The 15,716-nt window shown below is 30.6% G+C and overlaps 2 protein-coding genes, 1 long non-coding RNA gene and 1 pseudogene across 4 annotated transcripts; all 4 read left to right on the forward strand.

Annotated features, from left to right (window-relative positions):
* The first annotated feature begins 3,213 nt into the window (after positions 1–3,213).
* LOC145189369 (uncharacterized) lies at positions 3,214–4,454 on the forward strand. Its single transcript, XM_090069816.1, has one exon. The coding sequence runs from the start codon at positions 3,935–3,937 to the stop codon at positions 4,448–4,450; it is 516 nt and encodes a 171-aa protein (XP_089925942.1). The 5' UTR covers positions 3,214–3,934; the 3' UTR covers positions 4,451–4,454.
* A 4,600-nt stretch (positions 4,455–9,054) lies between these two features.
* LOC149880739 (uncharacterized) lies at positions 9,055–9,508 on the forward strand. The gene has a single exon (XM_090069817.1). It carries the CDS (start codon positions 9,055–9,057, stop codon positions 9,484–9,486), a length of 432 nt encoding a protein of 143 aa, XP_089925943.1. The 3' UTR covers positions 9,487–9,508.
* A 1,210-nt stretch (positions 9,509–10,718) lies between these two features.
* Positions 10,719–12,963, forward strand: LOC149880740 (uncharacterized). 2 transcript variants are annotated; one of them, XR_016446009.1, is made up of 5 exons: positions 10,719–11,087; positions 11,886–11,921; positions 12,072–12,130; positions 12,275–12,382; positions 12,668–12,963. It is a non-coding gene; the product is annotated as an uncharacterized LOC149880740 (long non-coding RNA). The 2 variants fall into 2 exon arrangements; XR_016446008.1 differs by having other exon boundaries at positions 11,886–12,130.
* A 311-nt stretch (positions 12,964–13,274) lies between these two features.
* Positions 13,275–15,189, forward strand: LOC149880741 (uncharacterized; annotated as a pseudogene).
* Positions 15,190–15,716: the final 527 nt, after the last annotated feature.

Below are 15,716 nucleotides of genomic sequence, written 5' to 3' on the forward strand. Positions count from 1 at the left end.
TTAATACAAGTGATTTAAACACAAGTGGTTTCATTGGTTCTGTTGGTATAAAGACGGGGATGAAAAGTACAGCTCGTAAACTACTTGAAAAGTCCAGTTTACTACAATAGCGAAAAAATTCAGTTTGGTGACACTTCTTTCTGCGGCCACTTGTGTCTCTACATCTTGAAAAAGCTGGATGAAGGATGTGACTTTGGTAAAAAAAATTCGTATGCATATAAAAAATGATTGACAAACTCGGTTGATCAGAAATGGGAAAATATTTTATGAACCTACTTCAAGCTCTCTTTCCATTGAACTATATATTAGAACGGATGGAAATAGCACTATCTCTTCAGACCTTGATTCAACTCTCACAAAATAATCAACTTGGCAGAGCCTGTCAACTGGCATGACGCCGCTACAAAAAACTTCAGATATTTAAGCACCACTTACGGAAATGAATACGTTCTACTCAACTCCAACGGAAGTGGAAATGGAGTTTTTCTTAAATAAATTAGAGCACACATCATTGGTTCACCTAGAAACTGGTGGGAATCCAGAGTTAGATTGTATGACGGCAATTTACCTCCAGGAAATGGAACTGTACTCAGTCTATGGACACCTTATAACTCAAACAACTACAGTTACTTCCTCGGGTATGATGGTGATAGTAAATGCATCTTTCCTCGTCTGATCTAGAAGATTTTTACTTGTCTCGTGGAACGGGTCAAACATAACCTCATTCAACAACAAGTCGTCAGAATTGCTGTATCAATCCACCGCTTCCATTGGCTCTACCACCACCATCTCCTTCTACAGAAATTATCGAGAAGCAGACTCCATGCCCAGCGTTGGCTCCGGAAGATGGCTAGTAGCCACATTCAACTCTAGTGACGCGCAAGTGGGCCAATCCGGAAGCTTTTATCTACTTCTTTGTCAGATCTATTACTACGCTTAGACTCAGCCCTTCAGCGCACACATGAAAAATATTTTGTAAAATGATAAAAGAATTTCTTCTTTTTATATAAAAAATGGGAATATTCGCTATAAAAAATCAAGAAACTTATTCAATTGAAATGCTTTGCAAAGAATGTAATGGAATGGAAATTTTTGTCTTCCTCACTAAAGAAACTAAAGATAGAATTAGAAAACATCATTCCACAAAACTAGATTGGAAAGAAAAAGAAATGTGCAAAAGTATGTTCGACGAACAAATAGAAGATGCTGAATTCGGTATCAGAAAAGCAAGATCCATTTAAGCAAATCAACTTTCTTACGGTGATTAAAGAAACAGGCGCACGCGTAAATCAGGTTCTTTGAACCCGTATGAATTATGCGCATTATGCACAGACACATAGAGAAAAAAATTGAAATGACTTAAGTAAATTCACGGCAAGAAAAAAAACTTTATGTTGTGATAACATAAAACGAAAAAAATTTGAAATGACGCGAAAAATTTAATTATAAAAAAATTTTACTTTTTCATTACGTCACGGTATCAAGAAAAAAATAATTAAATGTAACATGATATATGGTGTGCTGGTTTCATGCACGGAATAAAAAAATAATGGTTCGCTTATGGTTGATGAGCCAGAATCGGCAATCCCTAGTAGTCATGAAATATTCCGTTATAAATTATTCTGTTGACTTTTTATATGATTAACTCGCATCTCCGCCACGGTGGCAATATTATTTTTTGAAGAGATAATCAAAATATTAAGAATATTTGAACACTGGTGGTTAATATTTACATACATCTTAACTGTAATTGAAAGGGAAACACCACTGGTATCCGTTTTTATAAACTTTCGCATTTTCAACATTTTCATCATGTACTTGTACTTAATACTTTTAACTACATGCAAGTAAAATCACAGTTATCCTGCGTTATCGAAGGACTAGTTACGTTACCTAGTCATTAGTTATGTTATCGAGGTGTTTAATTTGTGCGTAATATTTAATTTTTAAGAGTAAAGAAGTCTTCTAACATATAATTCATTTCTTCTCAAAAACAAAAAAACGATTCGATAAAAATTAACTAAATTTTAGAATTTAAAGTAAAAACAAAACTGTTGATAATACGATAACTCTAATACGTGGTCCATGGCAGGGATACTTCGGATCAACATTTCAGAAGTAGAATTCGAGTAACCGCCAGGTTGAGTTGATTTCCAGGTCAGATTTTTTTTTTCCGGTAGTTAGGTTTACATTAGTGTACACCATTTATAACATTCAAAACTTCTGAAGGTTTGGATAAAGTTAAAAAAATTTTGCTCAAAAATCATTATTTTTAACCTTGATAAAATTAGGTGAAAACTCGGTTGAAAACCCTCGAAATTAATGACTTGCATATACAATGGCGGAATGTTTACATAAAACGTGTGCTGTTTGTCTCACGCAGTTCGGTAAAAAGTCATCTAAAATTCAAAAGATCACTCCTGCAATTGAAACAAAGATAAAAACATTCGTTTGGAACCAGTATAGTTTAGAAGAACTCAACTATCGACCAAGATTATTAGTAACAATTGTCACAGAATCCTATATAACCTCAACATGAACAAGGTGGAGTGCCTGGGGAACTGAATATAGAAGATATCCAAGGTAAAGTTCATGTTAATCCATGTTTTGTTGTTTTTATTATTTATCATAACTTTCTACTTAATACTTTTTTTTTATTTACAAACCCATTTTCTTAACTAAAAATATGGAATTGAGAAAAATAAAAGTTTTTTACTAATACTGTCGTATATTAAAAGCTCTGATCTAAAGACGTCATTTCCCTTTCTTTATGGTTTAACGCTTCAGCGAACCGTATTTATTAATTATGTTTAGGCCGTGGATAGAGTGCCGAAAGTCGGCTCTCTAACGAAATTAGCTTATAGTGCCAGAAGCCCGTTTATTGGTTGAAAAAGTCACGTGTCAAAATAAATTTCGATTTCATATATTTTAAATTCCAATGCATTGGGAAAATATTTGAAATACAGGAAGAATTCCCTTAAAAACTACGTAAATTTTCAAAATGGAGTACATCCATTACATGTCAACTATTTGAACTTTTTTTATTGTGATTTGAAAATACCTATTTTAGGGCTTTTCTGCCCTGGAAGTCGTTATCCTTATTTTGCTATATTTTGTGAGAATAAGCAGAGTGAATTTTCTGATTTTTTCAAAGATTCCCCTTAAAAACTACAAGGAACATAATTGTATTTATATGGATGAAAAATTTCTGAAAGTTCTAAATTTTTTTCTTATTATATCAGAAATCAGCGTAGTATGATATATAAGGAGGCTTGCTAACTAAGTCTAACAAAAATAGCATTTTAGCTAGTAAAGTCCTTTAAAAACTACACAATTTCCCCCTTAAATACTACATTATATTAGGTAAAATATGCTTCCACAAGCTTACTTAGAATAGCCAGGAATGGAGAGAATATTTATACTGATCTTCTTTAACTAAAAAATGGTAAAATGGCTATAACTGGTACCTTTCTGTTCATTTTGTGCTCATAATCTCTAATCAAGTATGTATATTCTTTATTTTTAGTGTTTAAATAAAATAATAGTATGGGAAAACCGCAGTTTAATTTTAAGATTTCTGCTGGTAGAAATAGAAGTAGAACAAAAACAAAGCAAGAAACTCGAGCTGAAGCAATTGTTTACAGAAAGGACATAAGAGCTAAAGAAAATCAAATATCAAAGGCAGTAGATTAGTGCACAGAAAATAAAAAACCAGACCAGTTGTGCTTCTATCAGATGGTCATTTGTTGAGGTTTGACTTTAAATTTCCTCATTTTTGCGTGAAAAGCAAATCAATTTATTTGTGTCTCCGCCTGATACTACTGGAGTCACACAGCTACTAGACCAAGCACCAAATCAACAGATCCATCAATATTATAATAACATGAAAGATGAGCTTTTTTCCTCTTTCCAGACAATAAATTGAGAAAGGTTCATGAATATCCTAGGAATAATGTGGAACAATTGGGCATCCGCTCCCAATATTGTAGCAGCTGCTAAGAGAGTTGGTATAAGTAAGAATGGTCTTAATGTTGATGATATGCAACAGGATAAGTTTGAACAAGCAGCTCTCCTTATTGAAAAAACTGATGATGTTTCTCTACAATCTTCTACTCCTAAGAAAACAAGAAGTGTAACCTCAAAAGATGGACCCTTGGCAACAACTCGAAGATCACAATCCAAAGTTGCCCAAACAAAAGGAAGGTATGGTTCAGCCGAATATTGGAAATCAATGTATGAAATGTCACAATCAATCATTGAGGAATCATATGAGAAAAGCCTCAATTTAGCAGAAGTGCCTGGTTTACTTTCAGTAAACCGGGTTAAACTCAAGGAGGTTAATCAAACAAAAACAACAAGGGTCACTAATGTGCATGGATCTATGGAAGCTCAAGATGTGCTTTTAAAAGCGATTTCTCTTGAAGGGGAAAAAACAGAAAAAAAATCGTGATTCAGAGGAGAAAAAGAAACACAAGCTCTAAGAAAAAGAACTGTTTTATCGTTGTAAACTGCAATGCTCTTGTGTAGAAGAATGTCTTGCAAAATCTTTAAAAGAGTGTTCGCAATGTCATTCCATTCTTAAATCTCTATGTACTAAAATGACTTGTCGCATTGATAACAAAAAGCTAACAATGATTCTTCCTTTATTAGCAGCATCATCCTCTGATTCTTTAAAAAAAACACTCTATTTTGGTTCTGATTCAAATATTTTAAATCTTAATGACTCAGAGATGTTTTTTTAGATGAAACGTTTGTTTATTGCATGTCTCTTTTTCAGAATATCTTATGGTATTCATAATTTTTTTGTCATTTTATGTTATTCAAAAAATATTTATTGCTGTTATTAAAGCTGTACTTAAATCTATACTTTTTTTTTATTAAACTGTATTAAATCTATACTTTTCTTATCATTTTTCATATTTTCTATTATTCAAAATATACATTGTTGTTGCATTAAAAGTTTGATTTCCTATTTTAAAACTAGTGACCCCTTATATACTACACCCATAGCACTTCAAAAAAAATACAAAGTAAACATCTTTAAGAGTTTTTAAATTAGTAAATATTGCATTAGTGGATTAGAACAAGTCTAACATTATCTAGAAATATGATAATTGCAAACTTAAAATTAAATTATTAAACAGTAGGAGGTCATAATGCATAAACTGAACCATTTTTAACACTAAAAGTGTGATTTGAATTCTCTTTTTGAGGATTTTAAAATTGTAAAAGAGATAAATTTTTAATTAATTTGTCATCTAGGATGTTTAGAGATACTGATTCAATCATTGTTTAATAATCTCATTGACATTAGTGGAACCCAGAGCTGGAAGTTTATACGTGTTGTGTTTAAGGGGTATGTGTTTTTAAGGGAATTCTACCTTTGTATATTTGAAAAATTTCATTTCATTCATACTCAAAAGATGTCAACTAATTTTGCATGCAAAGATACATTTTTATCATTTGAAGATTTAAAATCAGTTATTAAGAAAAATGAAGATTCTCATTTTGTGCAGTTGTGGGTTCGTGACGCCAAAACAATTGAAGCTGCTAGAAAAACCATTCCAAGAAAACCTGCTATAATAGCTCCACAGATAAAGTATTACTATATAAAGTATTGTTGTATACATGGTGGAAGGAAATTTACAAATAAAGGCAATGGAAAACGTCAAACTTTGTTAGTACTTTTTTTATTTTATAACTTTGTTATTATTAATGAAGAATTTATTATAAATAAAGGTTTAAAAAAATTAATTGATAACTTATTTATGCATAGCAAATAAACAATGTTCTAATTTAAATGCCTTATTTCATCAAAGGATAGCATATTTATTTCATGAAAAAATAACCGATTTTGAACATGTTTATTATAGAACTTATAAGAAAGCCCATTCTTCTTAAGTTTTAAAGCATCAGAAGATGGTGGATGAATATATACATCTGTATCTGTGGAGCTATTGTAGCAGCTTTTCTTGGAATGGTTTTTCTAGCAGCTTCAATTGTTTTGGCGTCACGAACCCACAACTGCACAAAATGAGAATCTTCATATTTCTTAATAACTGATTTTAAATCTTCAAATGATAAGAATGTATCTTTGCATGCAAAACTAGTTGACATCTTTTAAGTATGAATGAAATGAAATTTTTCAAATATATAGTTCAAATATTTTCCCAATGATTGGAATTTAAAATATATGAAATCGAAATTTGTTTTGACACGTGACTTTTTCAACCAATAAACGGGCTTCCGGCACTATAAGCAAATTTCGTTAGAGTGCCGACTTTCGGCACTTATCCACGGCCTGTTTTTTTTTGAAATTTTAATAATTCATAAATGTACAAGTTTTAAGCCAGTAACAAAAATATCTTTTGTATGTTAAATTAAAATTATGTAACTTTATATACCTATTTTTTTGGTTTTTATATACTTCATCAACATTTGTGGTATCTTCTGCATTTCTGCATTTTTCTTTTGCTTCAGATTCTGTGTCTAAATTTTAAAAAGTACTTGTTGATGTATCAAATATTGATGATAATTATTGATGTATCAAAATATCATTTTCAAATTTCAATAATTATGATTAAATGCTTAAATAAATTTATAAAAAATTATCAAAATTATTACTTTACTATCTTTGAGAATATTATATAAACTTCCTGCAGTTGACAAAATTCTTCCTGAAAACCTAAGCCATCCAACATCAGGTTCTTGACATTGATTTAGCTAAGTCTATTTTTTTCATACTTGTCCAGCGAGGCCAATAAAAATCTGTAGATTTTCTATTTCTATTATTAATAACACATTTTCACTCATAACATTCACTAACCAAATTAGTGGTACGTAATCTGTATTGTTTTCTTCATCGAATGCAACAACTGCATACAACATCTTACTCAGTAACACAGTGCAGAAATTACACACTAAGTTACTCTGCTACAAAATGTAAACAAAAATAGAAAAAATTCATTCTCTGCAATCTCCTTTATATAGAAATAAAATATTACTAAATTGCACTTTTGATTTTACAAAAAAAACGTTCAAAGGTCTTCAAAAACCATTCATGATTCTAAGAATATATGCCACAAGGAAGTAAGACAATAATGAAAACCCCACGTCAACTTTATAATATTATATGCATTTCCTTGTGGCGTTACTTTTCATAAACGTAAATATTAATGAATTCTTTAAAGTATTTATTGTTCAAATTCCATGTAATACTTTGTAAAATTTTCAACTTTTTACTAAAGAAAGAAAAAGAGAAAAGTTTATATAAAAAAAATAAAAATACTTATAACAACTTTTTATATAGAGTTTCATAAAAAACATAAGACGAGAAAACGATTATAACTTTAATTTATACGTTATATTGTAAAAACTTTTTTTGCAAAAGGTAAATTGCAAATGGCGATAATGGTCTGATTGTATAGATTTTTCCGCAAATTATTTGCACTAGATGGGTCCCTAATGGGAAACCCGTAAAAATCCCAGTTTTCTTAGCCTTTATAATCACCACATGCGGCCCATATTACTATTTTTGCTTAATTTTTCAACCGTACGGGATCCGTCTGGAAACCAGAACACAAACCCTTCTAAATCCCGTTCCCGTAAGCCCAGTTAAAAACCATACGGTACCCGTTTGTCAATGTTGGCTGGGGTTCTTACGACGCACGTAGGAGTATTTGACGATTTTAGCTGGCCAAAATTGGAATTATTAAAAGTGGCCGTACCCACTTAATTACCTACACTTATTATCTCTCGATAATGGTCGCTTAATGAGCAGTTAATGGTTTGGTTATAAAAGTAGTAATTGGAATTACACAGTCTAGTTAAATATCCGATCTATATCTGCGTGGTTCATTTTATTTACGAGCGATTTTAGTGGTGTTTATTGAAGCTGTGTACAAGTGTTTACAACAGAAGTTTTACAGTGTTATATCATGGATGAATCTATGACAGGTATGTACATTATTTACTCTTACTACCGTTTTGAAATATTAATTACCACAAAAGTTATGTACCATGAAACTTAGCATTTATTTAACGAATTTTAAAGTAAATTTTGACTTTAAAAGTGAAAAAGTTGTAGTGCGCATTGAAACCCTCTTAGTTTTTTTCGTTTTTCTATGAGTTTATACCACTAGCTATTTAAAAATCTTAATTTCAACTGCCTGTTGATGCCATCTAAATTTTAATCATGTTCTAAGCACATCAAGGTCCAAGATGAATTTTTCAACTTATTTTTTTTTCTAGATGGGTCATCAGGAATGCAAACAATCTCTCAATTGGATTTCTACAACAGTATTCAGCAGCAGGAGGCTCCAAATTTCAATCAAAAAATGGACTTAGCTAATCAAAATTTGTTATCAAGAAATCAATATACCGAAGAACTAAAAACAGTATACTAGCGTCAAATGTCGAGGTTGAAAGCTATTTTTAGAAAAATGTGGTCGTCTTCATCCAGAACTCATGAAATATTTATTAAGAAGCATGGCCCTTCGCTGCAAGGGAGTTTCCAAATACCGGGTGTCCCATCCACTCCATCATCAGCAGGACGACCAAGAAAAAGTTTTGTCGATTCTAGTGAACGTTCAAAGAGGAGAAAAACAGAACAGCTCAGGAAAGATGTGGAACCAGAAGCTACTGTTTTTGCAGCTGAAACTTGTTTGACAACAAGTGGCAAAAGAAGTGCTGCAACCGTCCTCAAAGATCTTAAAACATCTCCCAAACGAGCGGTAAAGTATAAAAAAGCCTATCGCAGCAGTCTTGAACCTACAAAAAAATCATTGACACCGTTAGAGGCTCTTTAAATATTTTCTGACGCAGGCCTAACAAAATCTCAATATGAAATCGTACGTACAAGTGACAAGAAGCAATGGCCCTGCTACAGTATTTTGGTCGAAGAAAAAAAAACATGCTATTCTGATCCTGATTCGTTCACAGTCACAGAAAGTTTAGCTGAAGTAGACTTACAAAGTCTGTTAAACCATACTGCCGAAAGATTGGTGTTGTATTTAGAAGAAGTTATCAAGACTCTAACGGAAAGTGGGCGTAAACATGAAATTATCTACGAAATGGGGTTGTGATGGCTCCCAGCAGACACAGTTTAATCAAAAGTTTGAGGATGACTCTAATTCTGATGCCAGTATATTTCAATGCTCAATGGTTCCATTACAGCTAACTTGTGGAGTAAATAAAAAGGTTATCTGGCAAAACCCTACACCATCGTCTCCAAGGTTTTGCAGGCAAATTCGAATTAGGTTCATAAAAGAAACTGCTGATGTAATAGCTGAAGAAATTGCTTACATGGAAAACAAAATTGCAGGCTTGAAACCAACTCAACTTCAAGACATAGCAGTAGAACATGTGATGAAGTTAACTATGATTGACAGAAAAGTCTGTAACGCAGCAACCACCACTAAATCGACCATGCGATGTTATATTTGTGGAGCAACATCAAGACAATTTAATGATTTGGACAGAGCATGAGTTGACAATCAAAGCAGCTACAAATTTGGACTATCCATTCTGCATGCTAGAATACGGTGTTTTGAAAGTCTCCTTCACCTATCATATAAATTGCCTGTAAAAAAATGGCAGAAAAGGCTGAATGAAGATGAGAAGAGACTCTTCTCAGATAGGAAAAAGAAAATCCAAGATGAATTCAAGAGCAAAATGGGCATTCTTGTCGACATACCTAAGGTTGGATTTGGGAATACCAATAACGGCAACACAAGCAGGAGATTCTTCAACGACCCGGAAACATCTGCAGATATCACTGGAGTAAACTTCCGTTTAATTTCCAGAATGAAAATTATCCTAGAAGTAATTTCCAGTGGCAACAAGATTGATGTAGAAAAGTTCAGACAGTATACTTTGGATACTGCAAAGCTTTATGTTGAACTATACCCCTGGTGTCACTTGACTCCAACTCTGCATAAAGTTTTAGTACATGGTCCTGATATAGTAGAGAATGCGCTTATGCCAATTGGACAATTGTCGGAAGAGGCTGCCGAAGCCAGAAACAAACATTTCCGGGAGTACAGACTTAGCTATGCTAGAAAATTTTCTAGAAAAGATTGTAACCAAGATATCATCAATAGGTTATTGTTAACATCCGACCCTGTGTTGTCCAGCATTGGGAAAAAGAAACACAAACTTACAAAGCCTTTTTCAAAAGAAGCTGTGGAATTGCTTCTTCCTGGAGAAGTCCAAGATTCCGACACTGAAAACAACGAAAATGAAGAATATTCTGACAATGACGAAGTGGAATCTAATTAAATATCAAAATATAGTATGTCATTTACCATAACAAAGTTTGAAAAATAATATATCTTTTATTTCCTCAAATCCTATTGAATAGAATAAAATGTAATCCCTAAAGTACCCATCTTTTCCCTATATTGAACGCCACTGGCTTGGATTTGTACAAAAAACATTTAATTTACAATTTCTTGTCATATGGTAAAGTTTTCAGCTGTTAAAAAGAGAGAAATAATTTTGGCCAGCTAAAATCGTCAAATACTCCTACGTGCGACGTGTGTTGCAATAATTACTGCTATTAATAGCAATAAAAAATTTACCGACGCAAATGTATTTCCCCTCTACAGGCACTTGCTGATTTAAAATGGATTTAGATCGCGTTTAAATGACATTTAAATCAATCTGAACGTTTAGGAATCAATTCTAAACGGATTCAGAAAAGCGATAATGGCTTTTTTTTTTAAAGAAATGTGTTAAAAATGCCTTATGACTTAAGGCACAAAACAACACATTTAGAAGACATTCACAATTACTTTTTTTTTTTGCAATAAAAAAAATTTCTTTCAAACAAATGTGTTGATAACGTGGAGTTTTTATACAACACATTTTAGTTAAACAATATTTTATAAAGTAACTTTTTTAACGCAACATAATAATGCAAAAAAATTTAATAAGTATATATTCTAATGACATTTATAAATTTTTTGCATGCTTTCATTTGAATAATTGTCAAATTCTTTGGTTTCCTTATTTCTGACTTCAATAAAAAGAAAATATTTTTAAATGAAATATCTACCTATAAGAACCTAGAAAAGAATAAACCTAAGGTATGTTTACTTTTTATACTTTTGAATTTTCTTTTTGATTGTTATGTATTTTGTTTATTATTTTGAATTTAGTTTTATAACCTAAGAAAATTATAGCATAACATAAGTTCAAAAGTATGAAACAAAAATGAAAAATTAGTTCTATAGTTTCCAAAAAGATTTTTTTAAAAGAGGACCTTTAAAGCTAAGGTCACCTTAGCTTAGCTATTTTTAAAGCTAAAGTCACCTTAGCTTAGCTATTTTTAAAGCTAAGGTCACCTTAGCTTAGCTATTTTTAAAGCTAAGGTCACCTTAGCTTAGCTATTTTTAAAGCTAAGGTCACCTTAGCTTAGCTATTTTTAAAGCTAAGGTCACCTTAGCTTAGCTATTTTTAAAGCTAAGGTCACCTTAGCTTAGCTATTTTTAAAGCTAAGGTCACCTTAGCTTAGCTATTTTTAAAGCTAAGGTCACCTTAGCTTAGCTATTTTTAAAGCTAAGGTCACCTTAGCTTAGCTATTTTTAAAGCTAAGGTCATCTTAACTACACTTTAAAGGTGTAGCAATACTTTCATAATTGATAATTGTTTTATTAAATTATCAGAATGAAAACTTTGTAACATTAAACTTAAGTTAATTTTTTGTTGCTTTTATAATCACTAGTTTCTCAGCACTGCATATTTCTTTCTTAATAAAGTCACCTGTAAAAAATTTCTACATTTTCAAAATAACGACTCACATTTTGTTTTTTATTTAAAATAATATTACTGGTTTACCTGTTGAGTTTTATTACAATTATAGTATAACTAATTTTATTTTTCAGGTGATGAAGAAGTTGATGTTAATGTTAATGGAAAAAGTAAGAAGAGTGACAAATTAGATTTTAGTGATAACTAGCAATTTGTAATAAGAAAAAACAAAGAAATGATTGCAATCAGGGTTTGATTATAATCAGGGCATCAGTACTTTCACAATCACTTTGTCTGTTAACTAGAAAATTCAATTCCAGGATTCCATAATTGAGGCAGAGAGCGCCTATTTCAAAAGACAATATTGTGGATCACCCAAGTAATACTTATTTTTTTAGCTTGAGTTGGTGTTTGTATATATGTATATGTTTTTTATATATTATTTATGTTATTTAAAAATGAATTTTTATTTAAAATACTTTTTTGCATATTTAATGTAATGTAATGGTTTTTTATATTGTAGTTAAACCATCTGTATTTCCACAACCACCTCTAAAATTAAACTGAAACTTTCAAACAAACAGCAGTTGTATGTCAAATGCACCCCAAATCAATGAAATGGATTAAGCGAGTAAGTTATCAAACTTTGAAAGTTTTTTAATTTTGTCTGATGTGACCAATGCAGTTGCTTAAGCTATAATCTTTCTTTTACCATTATCTCTGGATCTTATAACTGTGAAATATGGACTTTGATTAAATATTGCATAAAATATTTTAAGTCTATATTTTACAACATACATTTTAAAATAGATTCAAAAAAAACTTAAGGTTTAAAAAAAATAAGTTAGTACACCAAAATTTTAGTAGTTTTTTTAAAAATCTTTTTCTTATATGAATAATTTATTGTATTTTACAGACTTCCAGGGAAAAGTTCTATATCAGCTAGCAAATTTGACAAATGAAATTAAAGATTTGAGAATAGCAGTTGAAATGATGGGTATACCAAGTTCAGAGCACTTAAAAAGTGGTGAAGTTCATCTGGAAGTTTTTGCTGGACCTATTCAGACCTTGAATGGGTATAGAAATTTAGAGGAGCAGTGTGGAATACTTGCAAATAAAACAACTTTAGTTAGCAAATAGCTCATATTTTCTATTTCAAGTTCAATTTCCTGTCATTTAAAATTTGACTATGATATTAAATTTTTTATATAAGACTGTTTGTTTTGATGTCTAAAATAGGCTTTGCTTTTACTGAATAAGAAGAAATTATATTTTGATTATAAACTGGAATTCCATATCTATTAAAAATTGTATTTTTCAATAATTTATTTGTAGTTTCACCTTCTTTCATGAATTGTAATTCTAACATGGTTGTATATATATATATATATATATATATATATATATATATATATATATATATATATATATATATATATATATATATATATATATATACATAAAATTAGCTAATTGGCATTTATTCTTGTTTCAGATACTTAATAAATTAAAAATATTAAATTATGACTTCAAGGACTTCTCAATGGAGAAAAATTAATAAAAGTATGTTGCACCTATGAGAAATCTTGCTGTTGATGATGATGTTAATGTGAATCAAGATTATGTTTTGGTTGAAAGTCCTAATCACAGTATTATTGATTCATCTGAGAGCAGTGATGAAAATTATATTGAGGGAGAAGCCAGAATTTCTGACAATGGTGCAGAGGATACGTTTTAATCTATGTTGGCTAAATGGGTTGTACAAAATCAAATTTCCAACATAGCAACTAACAAGTTACTTAAGTTGAAGCAGTCATTTGGTCATGATAATTTACCAAATGATATAAGAACGTTGTTAAATACACCTAAAAGTATTGAAGTAAAGCTTAAGTGTGGTGGGGAGTATATTTATTTTGGACTACAGAAATGCATTCTTAGAAATTTAATTAAGATACCCAACATTGATAAAATTGAATTGGTTGTTAATATTGATGGTCTTCCGTTATTTAGAAGTTCTTCTGTTCAAATATGGCCAATATTATGTAGGTTTTCAAAATTGTCACCATCTAGTGTTGCAATATTTTGTGGAAATGCTAAACCCTCATCTGAGGAAGAGTATTAGAAGATTTTTTAGAAGAATTAACATCTTTATGTTTGAATGGCGTGAAGCATGCAGGGAAGCATTATCCTCTCTGTGAAATATTTTTGTTGTGATGCTCCAGCAAGACAATTTTTAAAATCTATTATTAGTCATAATGGTTATAATGCATGTGAGCGTTGTGAAATTCGTGGGCAATATATCAATGGCGTGTTATATTTGAAGGACTAGATTATCCTTTAAGAACTGATATTGAGTTTAATTTATGTAATTACAAAGACCATCAAAAAATTATATGCAGTTTATCAAGGATAAATTTTATCTTGTTGTTCAGGATTTATATTAGACATAATGCATTTAGTATATCTTGGTGTAGTTAAAAGAATCTTGACATATTTGTGTGAAGGTCTAATTATATCTAGACTTGCACCTACTCAAGTAGGTGCAAGACTGCACCTATCAGAGTATCTAGACTGCACCTATCAGAGTATCTTCTACAACTTACTGGCAAAATGCCATCTAAGTTTGTCCGGCAACCACGAAGTCTGGCTGAGTTTAAGCGATGGAAAGCCACAGAGTTTAAGAACTTTCTTTTGTATACTGGTATGGTTGTATTAAAAGATATTGTTTCACACACAATTTATCATCATTTCTTGGCATTATCTGTAGCAGTGACCATAATGGTTGATGACAAGTTTTTTAAAAATGGTGAATTAGTGTTATACTCACAACAGCTTTTAAATTGGTTTGTAAGCACTGCTCTTGTTTTGTATGGACAAGATTTTATGAGTTATAACATTCATAATTTAACTCACATCACTGATGATATTAGTAATTATTCCTCTAGCTTGCAAGAAATCTCTGGTTTCACTTTTGAGAATTACCTTAGAACTCTTAAAAAGTATATTCGTAAACGTAAAAATCCATTGTCACAGATTGCTAAAAGAATCATTGAAATTGAAAATACTAGTTCTTATAAAAATGAGAAGATTATGAAAACAAAAACTGCATTTAATAACAAAGACAGTTGGTTTTTCCTTCATTCACCAAAAGTGATCTGCATTACAAAAATTTTTAATGAAAATGATATTGAATGTAATGTTTACAAGTTGTGCAGACTAGATGGGTTTTTTAGCAATCCATGCTTCTCAAAACTCTTGGATGTTTATTTTCTGCATGCAAACAACAGGTTTCAGAGAAAAGTCATTAAAAAAATTGAAATAAAAAATAAAGCATGTGCTATTCCATATAAAACTGGGACTGTTATTCTACCACTGCATCACAATGTTGAATTATAGATACCTTTTGTTAAAAATTCAGTAGATTATAGTTGTTTCATTTATATTTACATTATTACTGTTGCTGTAATTTAATACTCCCCCTGTTCCGAATACTGTTCTGATTTGCATTTAACATAAAGAATTATGAAAAATAAGTTATGTTGTTAATTAAACACATTTTTTACATAAAATTTATACATTTTTCTATAATGTAATGAACATTTTTATGCCTATAATATAGTCTACTACATTACACAATTATTTTTTAAAAAAGTTTTTTTTAATGAAAAATTTTGTTTCAAAATACTGTTCCAATTTATAAATTGGAACAGTATTTCAAAACAGAGGGAGTTTAATTTTCCATGAAATATTCATACCTAAAGTATGATGTGCAGTATTTATTTATTTTTTTTTTTGTTTTTTTTTGAAGAGTAAACCTGAAACAGTTCACAATAAAATATGATGTGCAAACTATATTTTGTTTTATTGTATTGAAAATTAGGCAAAAAATTTTTATTTTCTGACATTAAACAATTTATAAATATGTTTGATGCTTGAAAATATTCTTATTTCTTTTAGTTATACTT

Source organism: Hydra viridissima, unplaced genomic scaffold (genome assembly GCF_058129835.1).
Source record: "Hydra viridissima isolate aposymbiotic clone 2 unplaced genomic scaffold, HvirCarnegie_v1 scaffold_12, whole genome shotgun sequence".
NCBI classification, from domain to species: Eukaryota; Metazoa; Cnidaria; class Hydrozoa; order Anthoathecata; family Hydridae; genus Hydra; species Hydra viridissima.

What these genes read in the sequence shown, in the direction of transcription:
- LOC149880739 (XM_090069817.1), top strand. Translation starts at nt 9,055, where the DNA reads ATGAAATTATCTACGAAATGGGGTTGTGATGGCTCCCAGCAGACACAG.
- LOC145189369 (XM_090069816.1), top strand. Translation starts at nt 3,935, where the DNA reads ATGAATATCCTAGGAATAATGTGGAACAATTGGGCATCCGCTCCCAAT.